Here is a 19172-nt window from a genome sequence, read left to right as displayed (position 1 = left end):
ACACAGGAGCTTTGAACAGTTGGGGGAGGGGCCTAGTGGGGGGACCCTAGGACCTCAGCATCAACCTTAAAATAGCAGCAGCTTGTCTTGCTTCCTGTCTGCGGAGATGAAGCAGCAGCAAATGCCCAGAAAGGAGCCGCTGGTGGGACAGAAGCTATGACAAAGCCCATTCTACTCCAGCCAAAGCCACCGAGCAAATGGTCCTGCCTAGCAGGAAGAGCACCTGGCAGGGCCAAGGTGCAAGGTAGAAAAGTCTGAACTTTCAGCATGGAGTTCGAAGAAGGCAACACAACAGAAAGGTTGAATGTGACCTGGGATCCCACACACAGCAATCGTGAGGCGATTTCAAACACAACACTCACTAGAAGAGTCAGCAAAGAAATAGAAGACAGAGGGAGGACCAAAGGGGGGACTCAGAGTGGGGAAGCATAGGCCCTGGGGGAAGCTCCGGAGCAGGGGAGGAGTCAGCGGTGACCCAGTGTGGGCAACCAGCTGAGCGCCCAGTAGAGTGTGGGGCTAGGCCTGCAGCAGATCTAGGATGCGTGTCTGCACCCAAGGGAGAGAGTCCTGCCTGGGGCTGGGGAGGCATTAATGAAGATCTCCCAAGTTGCCAAAAGACACAGACCTGAAAGGTCAGTGAACAAAGGGAACCCCAGACAGTAAATCTTGGAGAGATGCAGACCAAGGCACAGTAGACAGTGAAGGGGCTGAGCAGTCAGAGTCAAAGCCACCACCTTGCCACTGAGGGTCAAAGGACACTGAGGTCCAGCTCCCATCAATTCAGGGAGGCTGGCCTAAGGATCCTCTTTCTCTGCCTCCCTGACACTGAGATAACAAGTGTGCACCTCTACACTCGTCTTTTTTCCTAATGTAGCTTCTGGGGATCAAACACTATACCTGCTGGCCTCTATCCTCGGCCTTCTAAAGGAATCACAAAAGGAGGGGTTGGGGAGGCTGGAGAGATGGCTCAGTGGTTCAGAGCACTTCCTGGCACCTCCAGAGGACCCACATTTGATTCCCAGTACCCACATCCAGCAACTCACCACTGCCTGTAACTCAAGTTCCAGGGCATCCAACCCCCTCTCCTGGCCTCCTGGGAAACAGAAGCAGAGACACAGAGGAGCACTGCTCGTGGCTTTCTTCCCTTCACCTGCTCAGCTTGCTTTCCTCCACAACCCTTAAGCAGGACCACCTGCTTAAGAGTGGTCCCTCACACCATGTGCTAAGCTCCCAAATCCATCATTCATCAAGACACACCTGTAGGTTGCTCTGATAGAGGCTATTCTGAAGCTCATGTTCCCTCTTCCCAGGTGACTCTAGTTTGTGTCACGCTGATAAAAACTAAGCAGCATTGTCATGTTCTAGAATGTTCCAGGGGTGGTGTCAGCCCTCCTCAGTACCCTCACAGACCTGCCAGGGAAAGAAAGCACAAAGCCCTAGCTCTTTCCCAACCTCACAAGCCCAACACTGGACACCTGAGCCCTGTTGCAGGGCCACACACCCCTTTGGCTATAAGTAGTGTTCAGGCCCTGCAACCCTAGACCTTTGACTGTATCTTGAAAAGAAAATGAAAGCAAAAAGTCCAATTTAGAGAAGATGGAGTGATCATATGACAGTGGCCTTCTAAGAGGCTCTATACCCCTGCCATCTCCAGCCTTGTGAAATGTGGGGTCAGAACCCCAGATTCAAGAGAAGAGGAACTTTGTGGCCATCTCCAAGGCACAGCCTTACCCTAGCCATGCCCACCTGTGGAGTCCAGGATGGCTCTACTCAGCACTACCCAGCCTCACCCTGACACTGACCACTGTCGGGGCCCCTTATCCACTCACATTCACACACCAGAGGAAGGAAGGGTAGCAGCTCCACCCAGAACCAATGATGCCTCCAGACCCACACACAAAAAGACATAGCATGTCCCCCTGGTCCCATCACAAGGCTTGCTATATCCTGTGCACACCCTAGTAGCACGAGTTCGAAAGGGCAAATCATGGAGACAGTATCACCTAGGGTCCCCCTCAAGTCCCAGGATAGAGTACATGCTATCACTGGAGCCTAGATGTACCTGTTCCACATCCAAGATTTGTAACAGGCTTGGGAAGGTTTTGATTGGGAGGCTGAAGGGCCCCACCCACAGATTGCAGGAACCTAGGCCTGCCTTCTGGAATGGGATGTAGGGCCCATGAGGAGCCTGGGGGAAGCAGAGAGACAGCAGGCTGACACATCCCCATCACCCGCCCCCGCAGGTGGATTCGAGGAGAACACTACCGCTACCGGTTCAGCCTCCCCAGTGGCCAGCATGCCGCCCAGGGCAAGTGGTGGATACGTAAGCGAATTGGACCCTACTTCCCCCCACTCCACCTTGAGGACTTGAAGGACTACTTTAAGACTCGGGAATGGCCACTGCCGAAACCCCCTCTAGACACACCCTGAAATAAAGACCAGAGACTAACTCTTTTCTACCTGTGCTTTCTGTTGTGGCCATGGTCACACACAATGTCCAGGCAGCCCGTGGGTCCTGCCAAGAAGAGAATTGAAAAAGGTCGTGCTTCTGCAACTGTCAGCCTCCTGCCTCTACCCCATCACCCCCATGCCGTGCATATGGCCACAGTGTGGTTGCATGGGCACCAGGCCTCTGCTTTAGCCACAGGGTACTGATGCTCCCTCATCCTCCACCCTCACAGGTACCCACCCACTGTGTCTCCAGTACCACACTGCCACCTACACCCACATCACAGGAGGCCACTGCCCATATCTGCATGACAGCCACTTGGGGACTCTCTCCTAGTCTGAACTATGGTAGCAACCCCATAGTTTGCTGAACCCCAGGGGTTCTCAGGTTCCCTGACCTAGAGGGTACCTCCCACCTAACCCAACCACATGCTCATAGTCAGGACAGTGGCCAGGTCTCCCTCAAAAGTCCAGTATGGCAGCAAAAAAATCACCATCTCCCTGGGGGAAAGAGGCTAGCCTCAGCCTGGTCCCTCCCCAGGGACACCACCTAGGCAGACACCCACAGGAACACTCTAGCATGGATGGAAACCCTGTCTTCAGCTTGTGGCCATATCCAAGTCCCACATGGGAGAACCACAGAGGGCTCAGCAGAACTGTGTCAGTGGGAACCTTGGCCAGGAATGCATGAGACTTCCCTTCGTTGCGTGGACAGAATTGCCCAGGCTCTCCAGCTACAAGGACAGCAGAGACCCGGAATACTTTCCCATCCCCCTCCTTGCCAAGCATGGTGTCTGAGCCCATGTCGCCCGCCCCTGAGCCACACTGCAGAGGCTCCCAGAAGGGACAACAAAAAGGTTCAGCTGAGGAGGCTGGTCAAGGGGGGCACAAGTGTGGTCTGTACAGAGCACCCCCTCAGCCTGCGGGGGGGGGGGCGGGGGTGTGATGGCCAACCCAGGTGCAAACAGAGAGCCCGTGTTCCAGCTCCCAAGGAAACAGGGCACCCAGTGTGTGTCAGGGACAGACAAGCCTCAGAGCAATGAGACTGGAGCCAGCAGGTCTGCCATGACCACCAACAGGAGTGACTGGCAGCCTGCAGCCTGAGCAGCCCTTCCTGGGGGTGTCCTGTCCATGCCCCAGGCGGAGACATGAGGGGCTCTCAGCAGGGACACCAGATGCTTGGGTAGTCTGGTGATCTGGGAAGTGGCACCTAGGTGCCTACATTGGACCTCACTGTGAGGTCCATGCTCTTACCAGGTTACCAGGACCACAGTCTCAGGGCTCAGCAGGAGAAGCCTCAGGCCCCCCAGACATGCTCCTGGGCATCGGTCCAGCCATGTGCCCCTCCCTCCCAAGGAGCTTATGGGGTGGGGGCTGTAGGTCCAACAGAGCTTTTTAAAAAAAAGTATTGAGGCCTGTGCAGGGGATGAGCTGTGGGAGGGCCAGGCCCTGGGGCAACCAGAATCCACCAGGATGCCTCTTGTAGGAGAGACAGGGTCTGACAGCCAGATTGCAATCCGGACAGGTAGAAGCTGGGCCCTGCTGGCTGCAGAGTGTCATCTTCACCCAGATGGCAGCCTGAGTCCTGTGCTGCCTCCGTGCCTGGATTTGCTCACACAGTAGTCACACCATGACTCAAGGAGGTCCACCCACATCTTTTGTTTGTTCTTTTGAAACAGGGTCTCTCTATGTAGACCGGGCTAACCTTGAACTCAGTGCTGGGGTTGAAGGTGTACAGCACCACACCCAGCTGCATCTTGATTCTTAGAGACCAACACTATCCCAAGGTCAGACAACCCCACGTGGTGTCTGCTGTTGTGAACCACTCCAGAGGACGTGGTAGGACGACGACACCAGTAGTGCCACTTGGAGTGGGGACGTGGGAAGTGGCCACCTGAGGACAGTGGCACTGAGTTGGGATTAGGGCCTCAGGCCAGCGGGAGCCCAGTAGGAGTCACAGCAGACAAGCTGGTGTGACTGACAGTAGGCAGTTCTCTCCCTTGGCAAGCACAGAGCAAGGCTTATCACTTTCCCACAGAACCTGGTCATCATGGTAGTTGGTGGCCAGGAGTGACCTAAGACATCCTTGGGGAGCCCCACCCCCATCCGTGCCTTGGCTGGATCAAGGCCACAGGACCTTTGCACTGGATACTATGCTCCCTGGTCATGCTCCTGATGGAGAGGGGTCTCACCCTTGTCTCTTGGTGTAGCAGGCATGCCATATGGGTCTACTAGGTCAACTGTGGCTTGTTAAAGGACTTGCCCACCTGCCTCACTTGCCCTCCATGGGAGAACCCGAGGGAAAATCTTCTATGTGGAGCATTGGCACAGACATAGGAAGCTTTGGCTGGGGTGGGGGTGACTGGGGCTGCTGAAGAGTATTGTCTCCTTAGAGCATGCTCCCTTCACTTCTCTACCCAAACCCTCGCACCAGGGGAGTGGACAGAGCGGCTGTGACTTGAGTAGTCCGACTTCATTCAGTAGGATGGCCAGAAGCTAAATTAGAGTAGGAGTATCTCAGCTGCTGGCCACCTGTCGGTGTGTTAGAGTTCCTCTAAGCAGCTTCCAGATACCAGGCGTTGACTAGGAGCTAGGCAGAGGCTCTGGGATGACAGAGGACAGTTATAGAGGACTCTACCTTCACCTGCTTGCAAACTCAGGACCCCAAATCACCAGGTACTGCCTCCCTGAGGTCCCCTGTCTTCCCAGCAGCTCAGTGAGATCCACTCCTTCCCTCTCCATCATCCAGCTGAGGTGATGTGCCCTCATCATTTACTAGAGGTAGGCCCCCAGTCACCTGGGTTAGTAAATGTAACCAAGGAAGCATGCCCATTTACAGTATCATAGGATAGCAAAAGGCCTGAAAGAAGCCAGCCAAGCAGGTACTAGGCTCAGCAAAAACATAACATGCTGCTAAGAGGAACTGAAGATAGCAGAGCAGGTATCAAATCACCTGAAAAATGTCACTGCCATGATGACAGCGCTCCCCATGGTGGCTGAGTCAAAATCCTGACACAGTCCCAGTTGTAGAAGCAGGAACCCTAGCTCCAGACTCAAGTAGAACTGCAAATGACAAAGTCACTCTCCTGCTGGAAGGCAGCTGTCTGTAACATACCTGCCGCACAGTGTGAGGACCTGAGTTCAATCCCCCAGCATCCCATGAACGGCAGGTTCCATGGTTGCTTGTCCTAGATAAATTGGAGAACTCTACCTCAGAAATAAGGTTGGTAGCAATCACTGAAGACAACACCAACTTCAGGCTTCCACATGCACACCCATGCATGCACACACATTCTTATATACACACACACACACATTCTTACACTCACATATTCTTACAACACACACATATTCTTACACACAGAATCTTAATAAGGATTTAAATTTGATGCCTCATGCTTGCTGATTTCACAACTTCCTATAAGCTACAGTGATCAGAACAGTGTGGTAGCCTGCTGTGGTATGTGTATGAATCTGAGGTCAGCCTGGACTGGAGTGACAGCCTATCTCCAGGAAAAGGCAAGATGCCCAGGTCATGTTGGCATATGTTTGAATGTTTTGACAAGGGCTCTAAGAGCATGCAAAGGGACAGAAATATACCTATTTTCTTTCTTTTTCTAACGGAAATATTGCCTTATCACCCTGAGCATGACCTATCTCATCTAACAAGAAATTATGCCTTCCTGGAATTTTATATTTAGTGTGAGAGAAGTGTGAGCCATGTGTTGGGGTGCCTGCAAAGGCCAGAAGAGAGCATCGGGTCCCCAGGAGCTGGAGTTAAAAGCTATCAAGATCCACCTGATGGGGGTGCTGGGAGGAGCCTGAAAGAGCAGGGAACACTCTTTGTTTTTGTTTTTGTTTTGTTTTGTTTTGTTTTGGAGACAGGATTTCTCTGTGACTTTGGAGGCTGTCCTAGAACTCACTCTGTAGACCAAGCTGGCCTCGATCCCACAGAGATCTGCCAGCCTCTGCATCACCACCACCACCTGGCTGCAGGAAGCACTCTTAACCACTGAACCATTTCTTTGCCCAAATCTGTACACAGAGGGCATTGGGGAAACAAGGCAGCTGTCCACATGCAGAGGATAGGAGCTGCTCCTTTACCTCAAGTCAGGGCTGGCCATAGGCTGAGCAGGTGATTTGCTGCCAACCCCAGGACTCTCAAGGTAGGAGGAAAGAACTAACTCCCACTATTGCCCTCTGACCTCCACATACATGGCATGGCATGTACACACACACACACATTCTAAAATGTAACTTAAAAAGATCAATTCCAGAGGGTGATCATCAGCACTTGCTGCTCTTATGAGGACCCAGATTCAGTTCCCAGCTCCCATATGGAAGCTCATCACCATCTCCATAGTGATGAATGGCAGGACAGAGAGGTTATGAAGCCAGAGGCAGTCATGACCACACATGAGATCCTTTCTGACAGGTTTCAAGAAACAAACAAAACAAACAAACAGGTGTGGGTCATAGCAGAACCTGCATCTGCCTATGGTACCACATGTTTCCTGACCTAAACATTGTCTCCTTGTACCTTCCCTACAGTGATCTAGCACACTGCAAAGCCCCTCACTACAACCACTTGGAGATGCTTTAGCCAAAGGCTCCTTCAGAACAAAAGAAAGGGGTGGGGATACTGCACTAAGGAGAGAGAGAGAGAGAGAGAGAGAGAGAGAGAGAGAGAGAGAGAGAGAGAGAGAGAGAGAGAGAGAGAGAGAGATATGCTAAAACCCAGGAAGATGATGCAGACTCCAGAGAAGGCACCCTGACCTGGTGACACTTAAGGGAAAGGGACACTGACCTTTCTAACAGGAACTTCTCAGGGTTGACATCAGCGATCAGACCAGTGAAAGACCAGGCTGGTTCTTTGAAACTGTCATAGGACCATGATACAGTCTTATGGGTCCCATGGAACAGGAACATGGGATCCATGGCCACTGTGGTCTAGGGCAAAGAAAGAAACAGGCCACTACCAAGGACAGGATGGTGATTCAGTGCTGTAACCCCTGCTACCTGGGACACTAAATCAGGGAGACTGCCTGAACAATTTTAGCAAGTCTTTAAAAAAAAAATTAAAAGGTCTGAGGCTGTGGATCAGTGGTAAAGCACTCGCCTGCTATGCACAAGATCCTGGGTTCAGTCCTCTGCCACCACCATCCAGAAAAGAGAAAAACACATTACTTCATATCCCTTAGGCTGAGCCTAAGTAGGCACAGCTATCCTATGGGGCCACAGGAGGAGACAGAGGCTGCAGGGTCCTCTCCCACATGGCTGCTTTATGGAAACAGTGCCCACTGTTTAGCCAACCGTTTTCATGTATTTCATTTCAATTCACTGTAAGAACGTTGATCAACATGGTGGCTCACACCTTTAATACCAGCACTTGGGAGGCAGATAAAGAGAGAGAGAAATTTATAGACATTTGGTGTTAAATCTTCATTCATCATGAAATAACGAACATCAAGGTGGATGTTTGTTTTCCAATGAGAACATATAAGAACTGGGAGGAAAATTGTCCTATGGCATCCATGGTGGCCCAAGCTACTGTTGCTCTTGATGACTGTACCTTCCTTCCCCACCTTCCCTTTCTGCTCTTTGGAAATGTTCTTATCTGGGGTCCTTGGAGAACTGGAGGCAGGAATGAGGTGGCTGTGGAACAGTGTCCGCCATACCTGACCTGGAGTCCCATGTGCCTGACCCCTCCCCACGTCATTCCCTGCATGGTGCAGCCCTCTCGCTCTATTCTGGGCTGAAGTTTGCTGAAGTCCATGCTGGTGCCAACTCACATCTTTGAGCAGGGTGCCAGGGTGTCTACCTGGCCCATATGAAAGCCAAGAAATCTGGCACCAGCTCAGCAGGGCCAGAGGCTCAGTGAGGTAGCTGTCCTTAGTGGGGAGGTCGTGAATCCCTCCTGGCTCTGCCTCTAGCACCTGGGCTGCCAGGGGCACTGGTGCCAGCCCTGCAGCTGGGCCTTCTGTGGTGAGCAACATTTGCATCTCAATGATGAGGATTCATCTTTAAGGGGCCAGCTGTCCCTATGGGGGAGGGGAAGCCCAATTCCTTCCCCAGTGGGCCAGGGCCCTATCAAGTGGCTACACCCCCCCACATACACACACACACACACACACACACACACACACACACAGCTCCCACTCCCTGCTCAGGTCAAGAAGACGCAGAACAGTAAGCCAGGGGGACTGTGCCAGAGCCTTGAGTCCCTGGAGAGAGCATGGCCCACACTTTGGCGTAGACCTTTGGTCTCCAGACTGTGGAAGAATAAGTTACCATTTGAAGTCCCGGTGTGTAGTCCCTTGTCACAGCCCTGGGAGATGAATATGGCCAGCCAGAGTGGGATCCTGGTTGTGCCCCAGAGTGGCTTCAGAGGCACCCTCCCAGCCAGCAAGAGAGCAGACAGCTAGGATGAGACTCTCAGCCTCAAGTCTGGCCAGCCTCTCCCAGACCTCGCCTGCCCCAGAAGGAGGGTGAAGTGGAACACCCCCTATCCACCTTCAAGATGCAGGAGGAAACGGAATAATGGGCGGATGGCATGGGCCCCTTCCCAGGAGGAAGACAGGACAGCAACCAGGGAGAGGTTAATGAAGGGGACGAGGCAGGGAGCAGGATGGGACACCAGGGACACCATATGCTGATGACACACATCCCATTTCCTTGGAGCCAGAGCACAGACACTCTATTGGTTACTTTTGTGTCAACTCGTTACAAGCTAGAGTCATCCGAGGAGGGAGCCTAAATTGAGAAAATGCCTCCACAAGACTGGGCTGAAGGCAATTAGTGGTGGATGTGGGAGGGCCCAAGCCAGTAAGCAGCCTGCTCCATGGCCTCTGCATCAGCTCCTGCCTCCAGGATCCTGACCTTCCTGAGCTCCTGTCCTGACTTCCTTCATGACAAACAGTGATGTGGAAGTATAAGCTGAATAAAGCTTTTCCTCCCCCAAGAGGCTTTGGACATGGTGTTTCATCTCTCTGGCAACCCTGACTAGAACAGGCTCTCACCTAGCACTTCTGAACCCACACAAGCATGCACCAGACGCATGAAAGCGTGCAGTTGTGTGTGTATCCTACTGACTGGCAAGACATCCTGGACACAGGAGAGGTTCTCAGGCCCAAGTTCTCTACCTTGTGGCTATTCATTACCCCACAAAGATAGCCACACCATAGCCATGGCCATATCCAATGTCTATACAAAGAATTCTCTCCAGGCTGTTTCCTACCTTAGCCATTCTAGACTTGCCCAGGGTCCTCTATAGAAAAAGCTGCCAAATCTAAGATGCTAGATGACAGTGCCACAGCAAGAGAACTTTCTTCTCCAGTAGAAACATGGGCATCCAGCAGCCACACGACATGGGGAGGAAGGCCCTTTGCCTTGTAAGGTCAGAAGAGCCGTTTCCAAAGATCATGCAGCAGTTTTCAAGGGTGTCTTGTCACCCTTGCGGGGTCCAGCTAGTCCCTCAGTTATGCTGCCCACAGGGATGCCCAATGCTCAATAGACCTCAAAGGACACTGCCCAGCTCTAGGACCCCAGCCCCATGTTTAAGGCACCAGCACCCAACCCTGTCCCACTTCACACACGCCACATCAGTGAACCTATTTGTTCCTCACACAAGCCCTAGTGAGACCCCGCCCCCGCCCACTGGGTAGTCACCTGTGCTGGGATGTACAGTTCATGGGCTTCCCCTGGTGAGTGTGATTTGTAGCTCTGTCTTTCCTGAGAGCTGGGATGTTGGGCTAGGAGGAAAGGATTCACAGGAAGCCAATCCTGGAGGGCCTCCAGGAAGCAGCTACTGATCATAGCCTCGGCTCCCTAGGGCTGCAGAGGGGTTCTGCCCTTCCCTTGTCAGCCTTGGTCCTGTCCTGCCACCTCCTAAGAGCCAGCGAGACAGAGCTGCAGGAGACATGTCATCCACACGGACGATGGCACCTACCTCCACCAAGAGAGGATTCTGGCACCCCTGTGCCCACAGGGTCCACCTTCTTGTTGCCTGAGAGCTCTGGCTTCTCCCCAACATGACTCATGGGAGCAAGGTCTGAAATATGTTCATCCCCAGGCGGGTAGAAGCAGCCTGACATGGAAGAAGCTGGCATAGCCATCAGGGTCCAGGGACACCGGGTTGCCCCTTCTGCAGTAGGGGATGCCATCCCGGAAAGAGTTAAACTCTTGGTGACAGAAACGCCCCTGTGCCTGACAGGACAGTAAGGCATCAGCAGGCCCTGTCACCATAGCTCTGCAACTACATGTGTTCAGGACTCTGGTGCGACATGACAAAGACAGGGCCTGCAACGTCAGTCTACTTTCCTGACTGGTGGCCAAACCAGAGGCATGTCTGCGGGTGGCGCAGGCTACAGTGTCCACCTAGACCTAGATGGCAGGGTGCTCACAAGGCCCCTTGAGACCCAGCTATCTTGTACAGGGCAGAAGGGCCCAAAGACCTGCAGACAGTGCCCAGTGTGAACTGTGTGAGGCAGTGGCCCCATCCCTTCCCTTGCTGCCACAATGGGAACCCCGCCCTCACGCTTAGGAAGTACCCTGGTGACAGGTGGCAGAGAGTCGTGCAGAGCGTAGCACTCATGTGCCTGGGAGGTGAGACCTGGCCATGGGGAAAGAGGCTATGGACTCACCCAGGGGCTACACTGATTCTCACACCCCTCCTCTGACAGAGAATCAACAAGGGCTGTAGGGGCCAGAACCTCCTCTCCCTTCCTGGGACAGTCTGGGTACAAGTTGGGCAGGAGAAAGAATGCCCCTTTTCTGTCGTGGACAACATAAAATCCAAACAAAGAAGAGGCCCAAGCTTCCCACAGGCTTAAACAGCAGGATACCCCACAGAGTAGGAATAAAAAAGGACTTAAAAATGTCTGTGTACCTCCTGACCCAGGACCCACGCATGGCCCTCTGAGAAACGGGCTTTTGCACTTCAGTTGAGTTGAGAAGGCTAAGAGGAGGCCTCTTAGGGTGGGGTAGCCCCACTTCCAGTCAGAATGCTCAGAAGAGGGGAACAGGGACTGTGTGAGGACAGCAGCAGAGGATGGGGTGAGGCAGCCACAAGCCAAAGACAGCCGAAGCTTCCTCACAGTTGTGCGAGGTAGAAAGATCCCGCCCCGTACCCTCCAGGTGAGTGTAGAGCACCAACCCTCATGATCCCAGACCTCCAATCTTCAGATCTGGGAAGCAAACACCTGCTATTTGGAGCCACCAAAGATATGGCTATTTATGACAACTGTCCTGTCCAAATGGGGATCACGGCACAGTTCTATCTCCAGCCACCTCTGGCCTTCCCCTCAGCCGTGGTCAGGGCTCACCTTCCTGTCTGGATACTCTGAACTGCACAAGCTCTGTTAGCACGAGTCCTACCCAGGGTCCAGGCCATCTGCACATGGAGCCTACTGCTGTGACAGCACAGAGGGGCTGCTCCTGGGAAGGTGGCAGGAAGTGCCAACTTAGAGCAACGGTGCCAACTTGGAGCCGAGGGCCTAGAGTCACACACAAAGGATGGCTTGTGACTGTGCCGGCACCTGACACTGATGTGACCAGCATTGCCAAGCTGTCTCCTCTACCATCAGTTTTTTACAAGCCTGTAACAGCTGGGCCTTCGTCTCCCACAGGGGACAGATTCATTGACAGCACTGGAGGAAATTAGATCTTGCAGTCCCAGGGAACAGCCTTCACCAGGGTAGACATGGATGGGAAGTTACTCAGGACCCTCTGTCCCCAGATGAGAAGTCAGTAGCCTCAGGGTGGACAGAGGCTGAAGCCACCATAAGATGCAGCTCAGAGGATTCCGTCTGTTTACAGCTCCAAGTGCCCCTCATGGCACCAAACACCCTACAATAAAACACTCAAATCACCTCAAACTCAGCATTCCCATGTCCTATGTATACCCAAAAGATACAGAGTGGCCCCAGCATGTGCACATGACTGTCCACAGTAGCCCAAATATGGAAATCACCTGGGTGTACATGAATACCCAAACTGTGTCTGCCCTATAGTGGACTATGTAGTTGAGGCTGGCCTGGGACTCAACAGCCTCCTGCTTCAGCCTTCCTGCTAGGATTGCAGGTACAGTGTACCACCGACCCAGACCTAGACTGGAATATTATTCAGTCTAGAAGAATGAAGCTGTCACAGCTCCCACAGCTCAGTGGACCCACAAGACATCATATGCAGTGACAGAGGCCAGATGCAGAAGACCACAAACCATGAGACTGCTCACATGACATACCAAGCAAAGGAAAATCCTCAGGCGAAAAGCAGACCAGCAGCTGCCTGGAGGGAGGAGTGACCTAGGACTGGATGGAAGCAGGGATTGCGCACCCTTGGACTGCTCAGCATTAGAGCTCCAGGCTGCCCTGCCCTCATTTAGGTGACTGAGATAGACAAGCAAAGGCAGCCTGGGAGCCAGTGGCCATCCCTCTGCTCTCTACAGACCAGGGCTAAGCAGGAGAGGCCAGTCCATTATCCTGGGCCTGCACCACCTATGATCAGTTCACTACTTGCAGACAACAGTTTATAGTCTAGATGAATGGATAGACAGACAGCTCACAGGGGTGCTCTATCATGTAACACGATAAATAAAAAGACCCAGAGACTGATATTGGGATGCAGACTTCAAGCTGGAGACCAGAAAAGCACAGCAGCTGGTCACTAGCTCTTACTCTACTTCAGACTGAAAGGCAATCCTGTTTCCACCAAACCTCAGACTGTAACCTCTCCTTAGCGTGGCTGGAGAATCCTGAGACTTCAATGTCTTCCTATCCTCAATGTTGCTGGAATTGCTATTGACTACTAAAGACCCTGATACTATCTTTTATAGCCCTCTAGTTCTGGGTTTAAATGTGAGTGACCCAGGTGCTAAAATCATCTTTGTGTGAGCTGTTTCTTTTTAGGATTTGATCAATTTTGTGTAGATCTGGGTGGCTTTAGACTCACAGAGATCCACCTACCTCTTAATCTTGAGTCCTAGGATTAAAGGTATGTACCAACAGTGCCTAGTTCTATGGCTGTTGGGATTAAAGGTGTGTATTATCACTACTGCCTGACCTCTATAGCTTGAGGCTGACTTTGCTTTCTGAATCCTCAGGCATACTTTAATAAATCATAAATAATATATCTACACTGTCACACATGAATGGATGAATGGAAAGATAGCTCCCAGGGGTGCTCTGTCACACACAGATGAATGGATGGGGGTCCTGGTGTGACCATTCCAAAGGTGGAGGCAGGCTTTGGGATTTCAAAAGACTTGTGCCCTTTTGAGTTAGCTTTCTTCTTCTCTGCCTCCTACTAGTTTAATGGAGGACTGGGGAAGCCAAGTCTTCATGCATGCTAAGTGTGATGGTTAGTTTTGTTGTTGTTTTGATTTTTCAAGGCCCAGTTTCTCTGTGTAGCCTTGGCTGTCCTGCAACTCAATCTGTAGACCAAGATGACCTTGAACTCAGAGATCTGCCTCCTGAGTGGTGGAATTAAACCCAGATATGGTGGCTAGCTTTAACTGTCTGAGAATGAATCTCAGTTGAGGACTTGGCTAGATCAGATTAGCCTGGAGTCCAGGAATGTGACTGTCCTATTTAGAGGGTGCAGCTCACTGTAGGCAGCACCACTCCCTAGGCAGATAGTCCTGAACTGAATAAAAATCTGAGCATGAGCCTGCATGCCAGCCAACAGGCGAGCAGCATCCTTTATGATTCCTGCTCAGTTCTTTGACTGTGAAGTGAATTATTTGGTGTGAAATAGCCAGCAGGCCTGCTTTGAGTTCCCATCTTGATTTCTGGACTACAACCTGGAAATGTAAGCTGAGTAAACCCTTTACTTATCTTCACTGATTTTGGTCAGGGTTTTTTCTCTCAGCAACAGAAAAATAACTGGAACATTAGGCAAGCATTATATCAACACAGCCATATCCCCAGCACCCGAAATTACCATTCTATACAATTACTATATATCTGCAAAAATAATAATTATTTTAAATAAATAAATAAAACTTGGATAGATGCAGAAATACAACTTAAACTGGAGAATTTCTAAAATATAACAATAACACAATATTAGAATCTAGAAAATTCACTTAAATCACTAATTACAGAAAAATCCTTAGTGTTGAGTTTTATTTTTATGAATGAAAGCAATTTCTAGCTTACAAAGCTTAGAAGCCCAAGTATGGGAAAACACACCTATAATACCATCAAGAGACAAGGAGGTGAATTTTAAGCAACCTGGGGTACATGTGACCCTTTCTCGAACAACCCCCCCAAAATGTACCACATGGGTACTGAAGCAACGGTGCTAAACAAATGCTAACCAATAGAATATAACACCTCACATACATCCCATGAGTAGATTTTATACCAAAAAATCCTAATAAAATGTACTAACAACATCTACTATATTGATATACTCAAGAAGAAAAATCTTAGCAATCTCCCTAGATGAAGAAAAAAACCTTTGGCAGAATATAATAGCCATTCCTGACAAAAATATAAACTGAGGGGCTGGAGAAATGGCCTGGCAGTAAAGAGCACTTGTTGCTTTTGCAGAGGACCAAAATTCAGTTTCCAGCATCAGATAATTCACAACAGCTTACAATCCAGCTCCAGGAAATCTGATGCCCTCATCTGGCCTCCAAGGGCACTGCATGTACATAGTATATACACAGACATATGTAGATTACACTGTGTGATGATGTGTCACTGTGACTGGTTTAATAAAGAGCTGAATGGCCAATAGGTAGGCAGGAAGAGGTTAGGTGGGACTTTTGGGAACAGAGAGGTCTTGGGGAAGAAGAAAGGCAGAGTTCCCAGCTGGACACAGAGGAAGCAAGACAGGCAGGGGAAGAAGTAAAAGCCATGGGTCATGTGATAGCACATATATTAATAGAATGGGTTCATTTAAGTTATAAGAGCTAGTAAGAAACAAGCCTGAACTAAGGCCAAGCTTTCATAATTAGTAAGAAGTCTCTGTGTCATGATTTGGGAGCTGGCTGATGGGACAGAGAGAAAGGCTCCCTACATTTGGCATCCAACGTGAGGGATCGCATATCCAAACATAGGGCCTGAGAAAGCCAAGAAAAGTTCTGGACAAGGAGCTGGGTGTAGGTTCCTAGTCTTGCAGACTCTCAGGAGGGCTGATGCTCAATGGCATACGGAGCCTGTTGGCTGGAGCCACCCACCAGCACCAACTGCCAGCACCATGCACCAAGCTGAGCTATACAGCACCTGACACAGCAGTTTAAGATTTCTCTCACACAGTCATAGAACACTGAAGCTGTTCAGTAAAGACAGACCCAGATGCAAAAAACAAACAAAAACTCTAACCAGGTTACAGTGTGTGTGTATATATAAAAATGGATATAGACAGTCACAGAAAAAATTAATAGTTTATAAGTAATAAGATAAAGTCTTTAAAGAGAAAATAAAATAATATAAAAAGGATAAGTCACATAAAGATGGAAAATACACAGTCTAGATCCTATATGGTGTCTTGTTGACTTTAATTTTTTTTATTTCTGATGAATGAATGACAGCTGTTGAGAGACATGATATTGTAAGAGGGACTGCTGTGTTAAACCAGTGTAGATACTTTGGGAATGACCTAATTTTAAAATGAAATTCAAAAAAATGTGTTGCATTGGAAAAGAGGTTGTGCTTTTGTTGTGGATACTTTCAAGGCTAAGGAGAATCAGGTATGGTCAGGGGAAACCTTAAAAAAATCCTGGCTGTAGACATGAAACAAGACAGGTGACATATATTTAACTTTTTAAACATAAACAAAAATCTTTGGCTGGCTTGTATATAACACAAATCCATGTCTGTGTTAATACAGATATGTATGTTACCTTTGAAAAGTTATTTGTTTTCAGAGCAAGGGAGCTAGACACTGATGAAAACAGGTGGCCCAAGTGATCCAGCCTCTCAGAGTTCCTCTGATGCAATTTTCTCAGAGTTCTACAGCCATAACAACTTCAAGGCTACTGGCTGAGATGGTCCAGCTTCACAGACTATTCTAGCGAGGACTTTAGATAAGCCTTGCACTTTCCCATTATACAGCGACTGGACAACAAATGATACAGCTAGCTCTCCCAGGATTTGACCATTATCCCAATTTTCTCAGGGTCCCCTAAAGATTCCAATGCCTTCAAACAACAGGAAGCAGTCTAGAGAACACTACACCTACATTCTCAAGAGGTGGGGTGGATAGTTTTTGGTCATTCCATGAGTTATGAATGTTTGTCATCATTTAAGACAATAGGTTACAAGTTGTTACTGGTTATGGTCAGGAAAAAAGTTGAACAAGGGAAATTGGATTCAGGGATACCTTTCTGAAGGGAAAAGGGAGGGAATATAGTATAGAAATGATGAGATAAAAAGGTAGATTGCTGAGTCTATTTTTGAATAACTACTGTCTCAAATATTTTACATTGATATGGATTTTTATATATTGATACACATTTAAGTTATTTTTTCATGCTGTATATGTGTTTCTATTCTTGTTTAAGGTATTGTGCCTTACAGCTCATAATGTAAAGTTTTAGTCCTTGAAAGCTATTTAGAATAATAAATACAGGTTAATAGACATCTAAAACAATCAAACTTTTAGATATATAGATGATCTCCAAACACTTCTAAGACCTACAGAATATGGAATTTAAAATGTTTTCATAAGACTTTTCATGACAGTGAGACACATCTGCTACTGGCAGCACCAATCTACTTCAAAAAAGGAGGATGGGAACTGAAGAACCTCCAAATAGAATTTGCTTTCTTTGTGGCAAAACCTAGCCATTTGGACAAGAAACAGTCTTTGCCTGTACTACTTTCCAAGCTTTTCCCAACAGCAAGCAATTAGGGCACAAAAGGAAATGACTGCCAAACTTTGTCAAGACAGGGTGGGACAGTTCTTCAAAAATACCTGCTTCACAGAAATGTCTGTCAGATATTCTAGGCCTGTAGGCTGGAGATGGATGCTCTACATTACAGAAGAATGTTTGGTAACTGCCCATGCAGCCAGCTATTTCTATCATTTGTGTAGTTTTAGAAGTGATTTGCACTGCACTTCCTATTTACTCAGGTAATATTTTTTATCCTTCCTGGATCTCTGATGGAGTTGAAGATGAGACAGTTAAAGTTACAGTTTTCTTTGTTACCAAATTCAAAAATGAAGCACAAAAAAGGTATAAAATATGTAAGATTGAAAGACATAAAAGATTAAGTTGTTTATCTAAACAAATGTTTCGAGGTCCAAAAAGATAATTTTAAGATGGTAGTACACGTTATGATAGAAAATGGTTTAGGTATAAAATTTTAAATTCATCAAGATAAGATAGATAATAGAGTATTTTCTCCAATTATGCCAAATACAAATGGACCGGACATTGTAAATGTAATTTTTACCTGATGATTGTTCTTATTGTTTTTAGTTTTATTAGAATTAAAACCTTTCCTTTTTATTTATACAAAAAGGGGGAAATGGTACAGAATATTCCTTTACACTGTGTGAAGATGTATTACTGCAATTGGTTTTAATAAAGAGCAGAATGGCCAATAGAGGCAGGAAGAGTCTAGGCTGGACTTATGGGGACCAAGAGGCCTCAGGGAAGAAGTGTGGAATCACCAGCCAGATGCAGAGGAAAATGATGGGCGGGAAGAGAGATAAAAAGCCTCGAGTCGTGTGACAGCACATAGATTAATAGAAATGGGTTAATTTAAGTTATAATAGCTACTTAGAAACAAGCCTAAGCTAAGGACAAGCTTTCATCATTAATAAGGAGTCTCTATGTTGTGATTTGGGAGCTGGCTGGCAGGAGAGAGAAAGGCTCACTACATATAGACATGCAAGTAAAATTAAGTCTTTGTACATATAAACTGTAAGGAAGACAGGAATTTGGAGGAGTGATGCCAGGAATGAGACCCAGGGCTTCACATATGCCAGGCAAAGCTTTTACCACTAAGTCACTTCCCTGGTCCTGGTTCGTTTTCTGTGCAGGTGTTTTGAGATAAGGTTTCATGTATCCTGGACAGGCTTTGATCTCCTGTCCTCCCACCTGGATGGTAATCAGAATCCACAAAATGCCTCCAACTCTCAAGTACTGTGATTACAGGTATGTGTCACCACACCTGGATTCCAGCCCTATTTCTAATCACACACACACAGAGGGGGAAGGGAATTTTCGAGGCTCATCATTTCATTGACTGAGTAAAATCCAGTGCCATTTGAGTGTCTCCAAACTGAAAAACAGAATGAAAAATGCTTCCGGGGTGTTTTCAGACTTTTGGGAGTTTCAGACTCAGTGGACAGAGTCTACACAAACAGCTACGTAAAAGAACAATGTCCCAGTTTGAAGACTTCTGGCTCCAAGCAGGCTCTTAGCCTGCTTTCCCTATGACCAAGAACAAGGCAGATGCCCATGGCCGCTCAGCATAAACAGGAGGAATCGTCCCAGACAGTTACAGAGGTTCTGGGGAGAACCAAAACACTTGAAAGGTGCTTGGAGGGATAAGGGCTGGAGTTTGGATCCCCAGAAGCCACATAAACGCTGACAGATGGTTGCAGAGATGGGGGTTCCCAGGGCAAGCTGACTGGGGAGAACTGCCTCAATAGAGTGATTGAAGAGAACACCCAGTGTTAACTTAGGACTTCCACACCCATATGTATACATGTGCACATGCACAAGCACACACGTGTTACCTATACATATGTACACTACATAT

At 48.7% G+C, this 19172-nt stretch overlaps 1 protein-coding gene across 2 annotated transcripts in view; it reads left to right on the top strand.

Moving 5' to 3' along the window:
* Lmf1 (lipase maturation factor 1) overlaps window positions 1-2449 on the top strand; it is a 77602-nt gene extending 75153 nt beyond the window's left edge. For both annotated transcript variants that reach the window (XM_051181102.1, XM_051181101.1), the window contains one exon: window positions 2244-2449. In XM_051181102.1, the coding sequence (XP_051037059.1) occupies window positions 2244-2430 (187 nt within the window). In that variant the 3' untranslated portion in view covers window positions 2431-2449. The remainder of the gene's footprint in view (window positions 1-2243) is intronic.
* Window positions 2450-19172: the final 16723 nt, after the last annotated feature.

Source organism: Phodopus roborovskii, unplaced genomic scaffold, assembly GCF_943737965.1.
Source record: "Phodopus roborovskii unplaced genomic scaffold, PHOROB, whole genome shotgun sequence".
NCBI classification, from domain to species: Eukaryota; Metazoa; Chordata; class Mammalia; order Rodentia; family Cricetidae; genus Phodopus; species Phodopus roborovskii.
The sequence above is the reverse complement of the archived record's forward strand: the minus strand, read 5'-3'. Positions and strand labels throughout refer to the sequence as shown.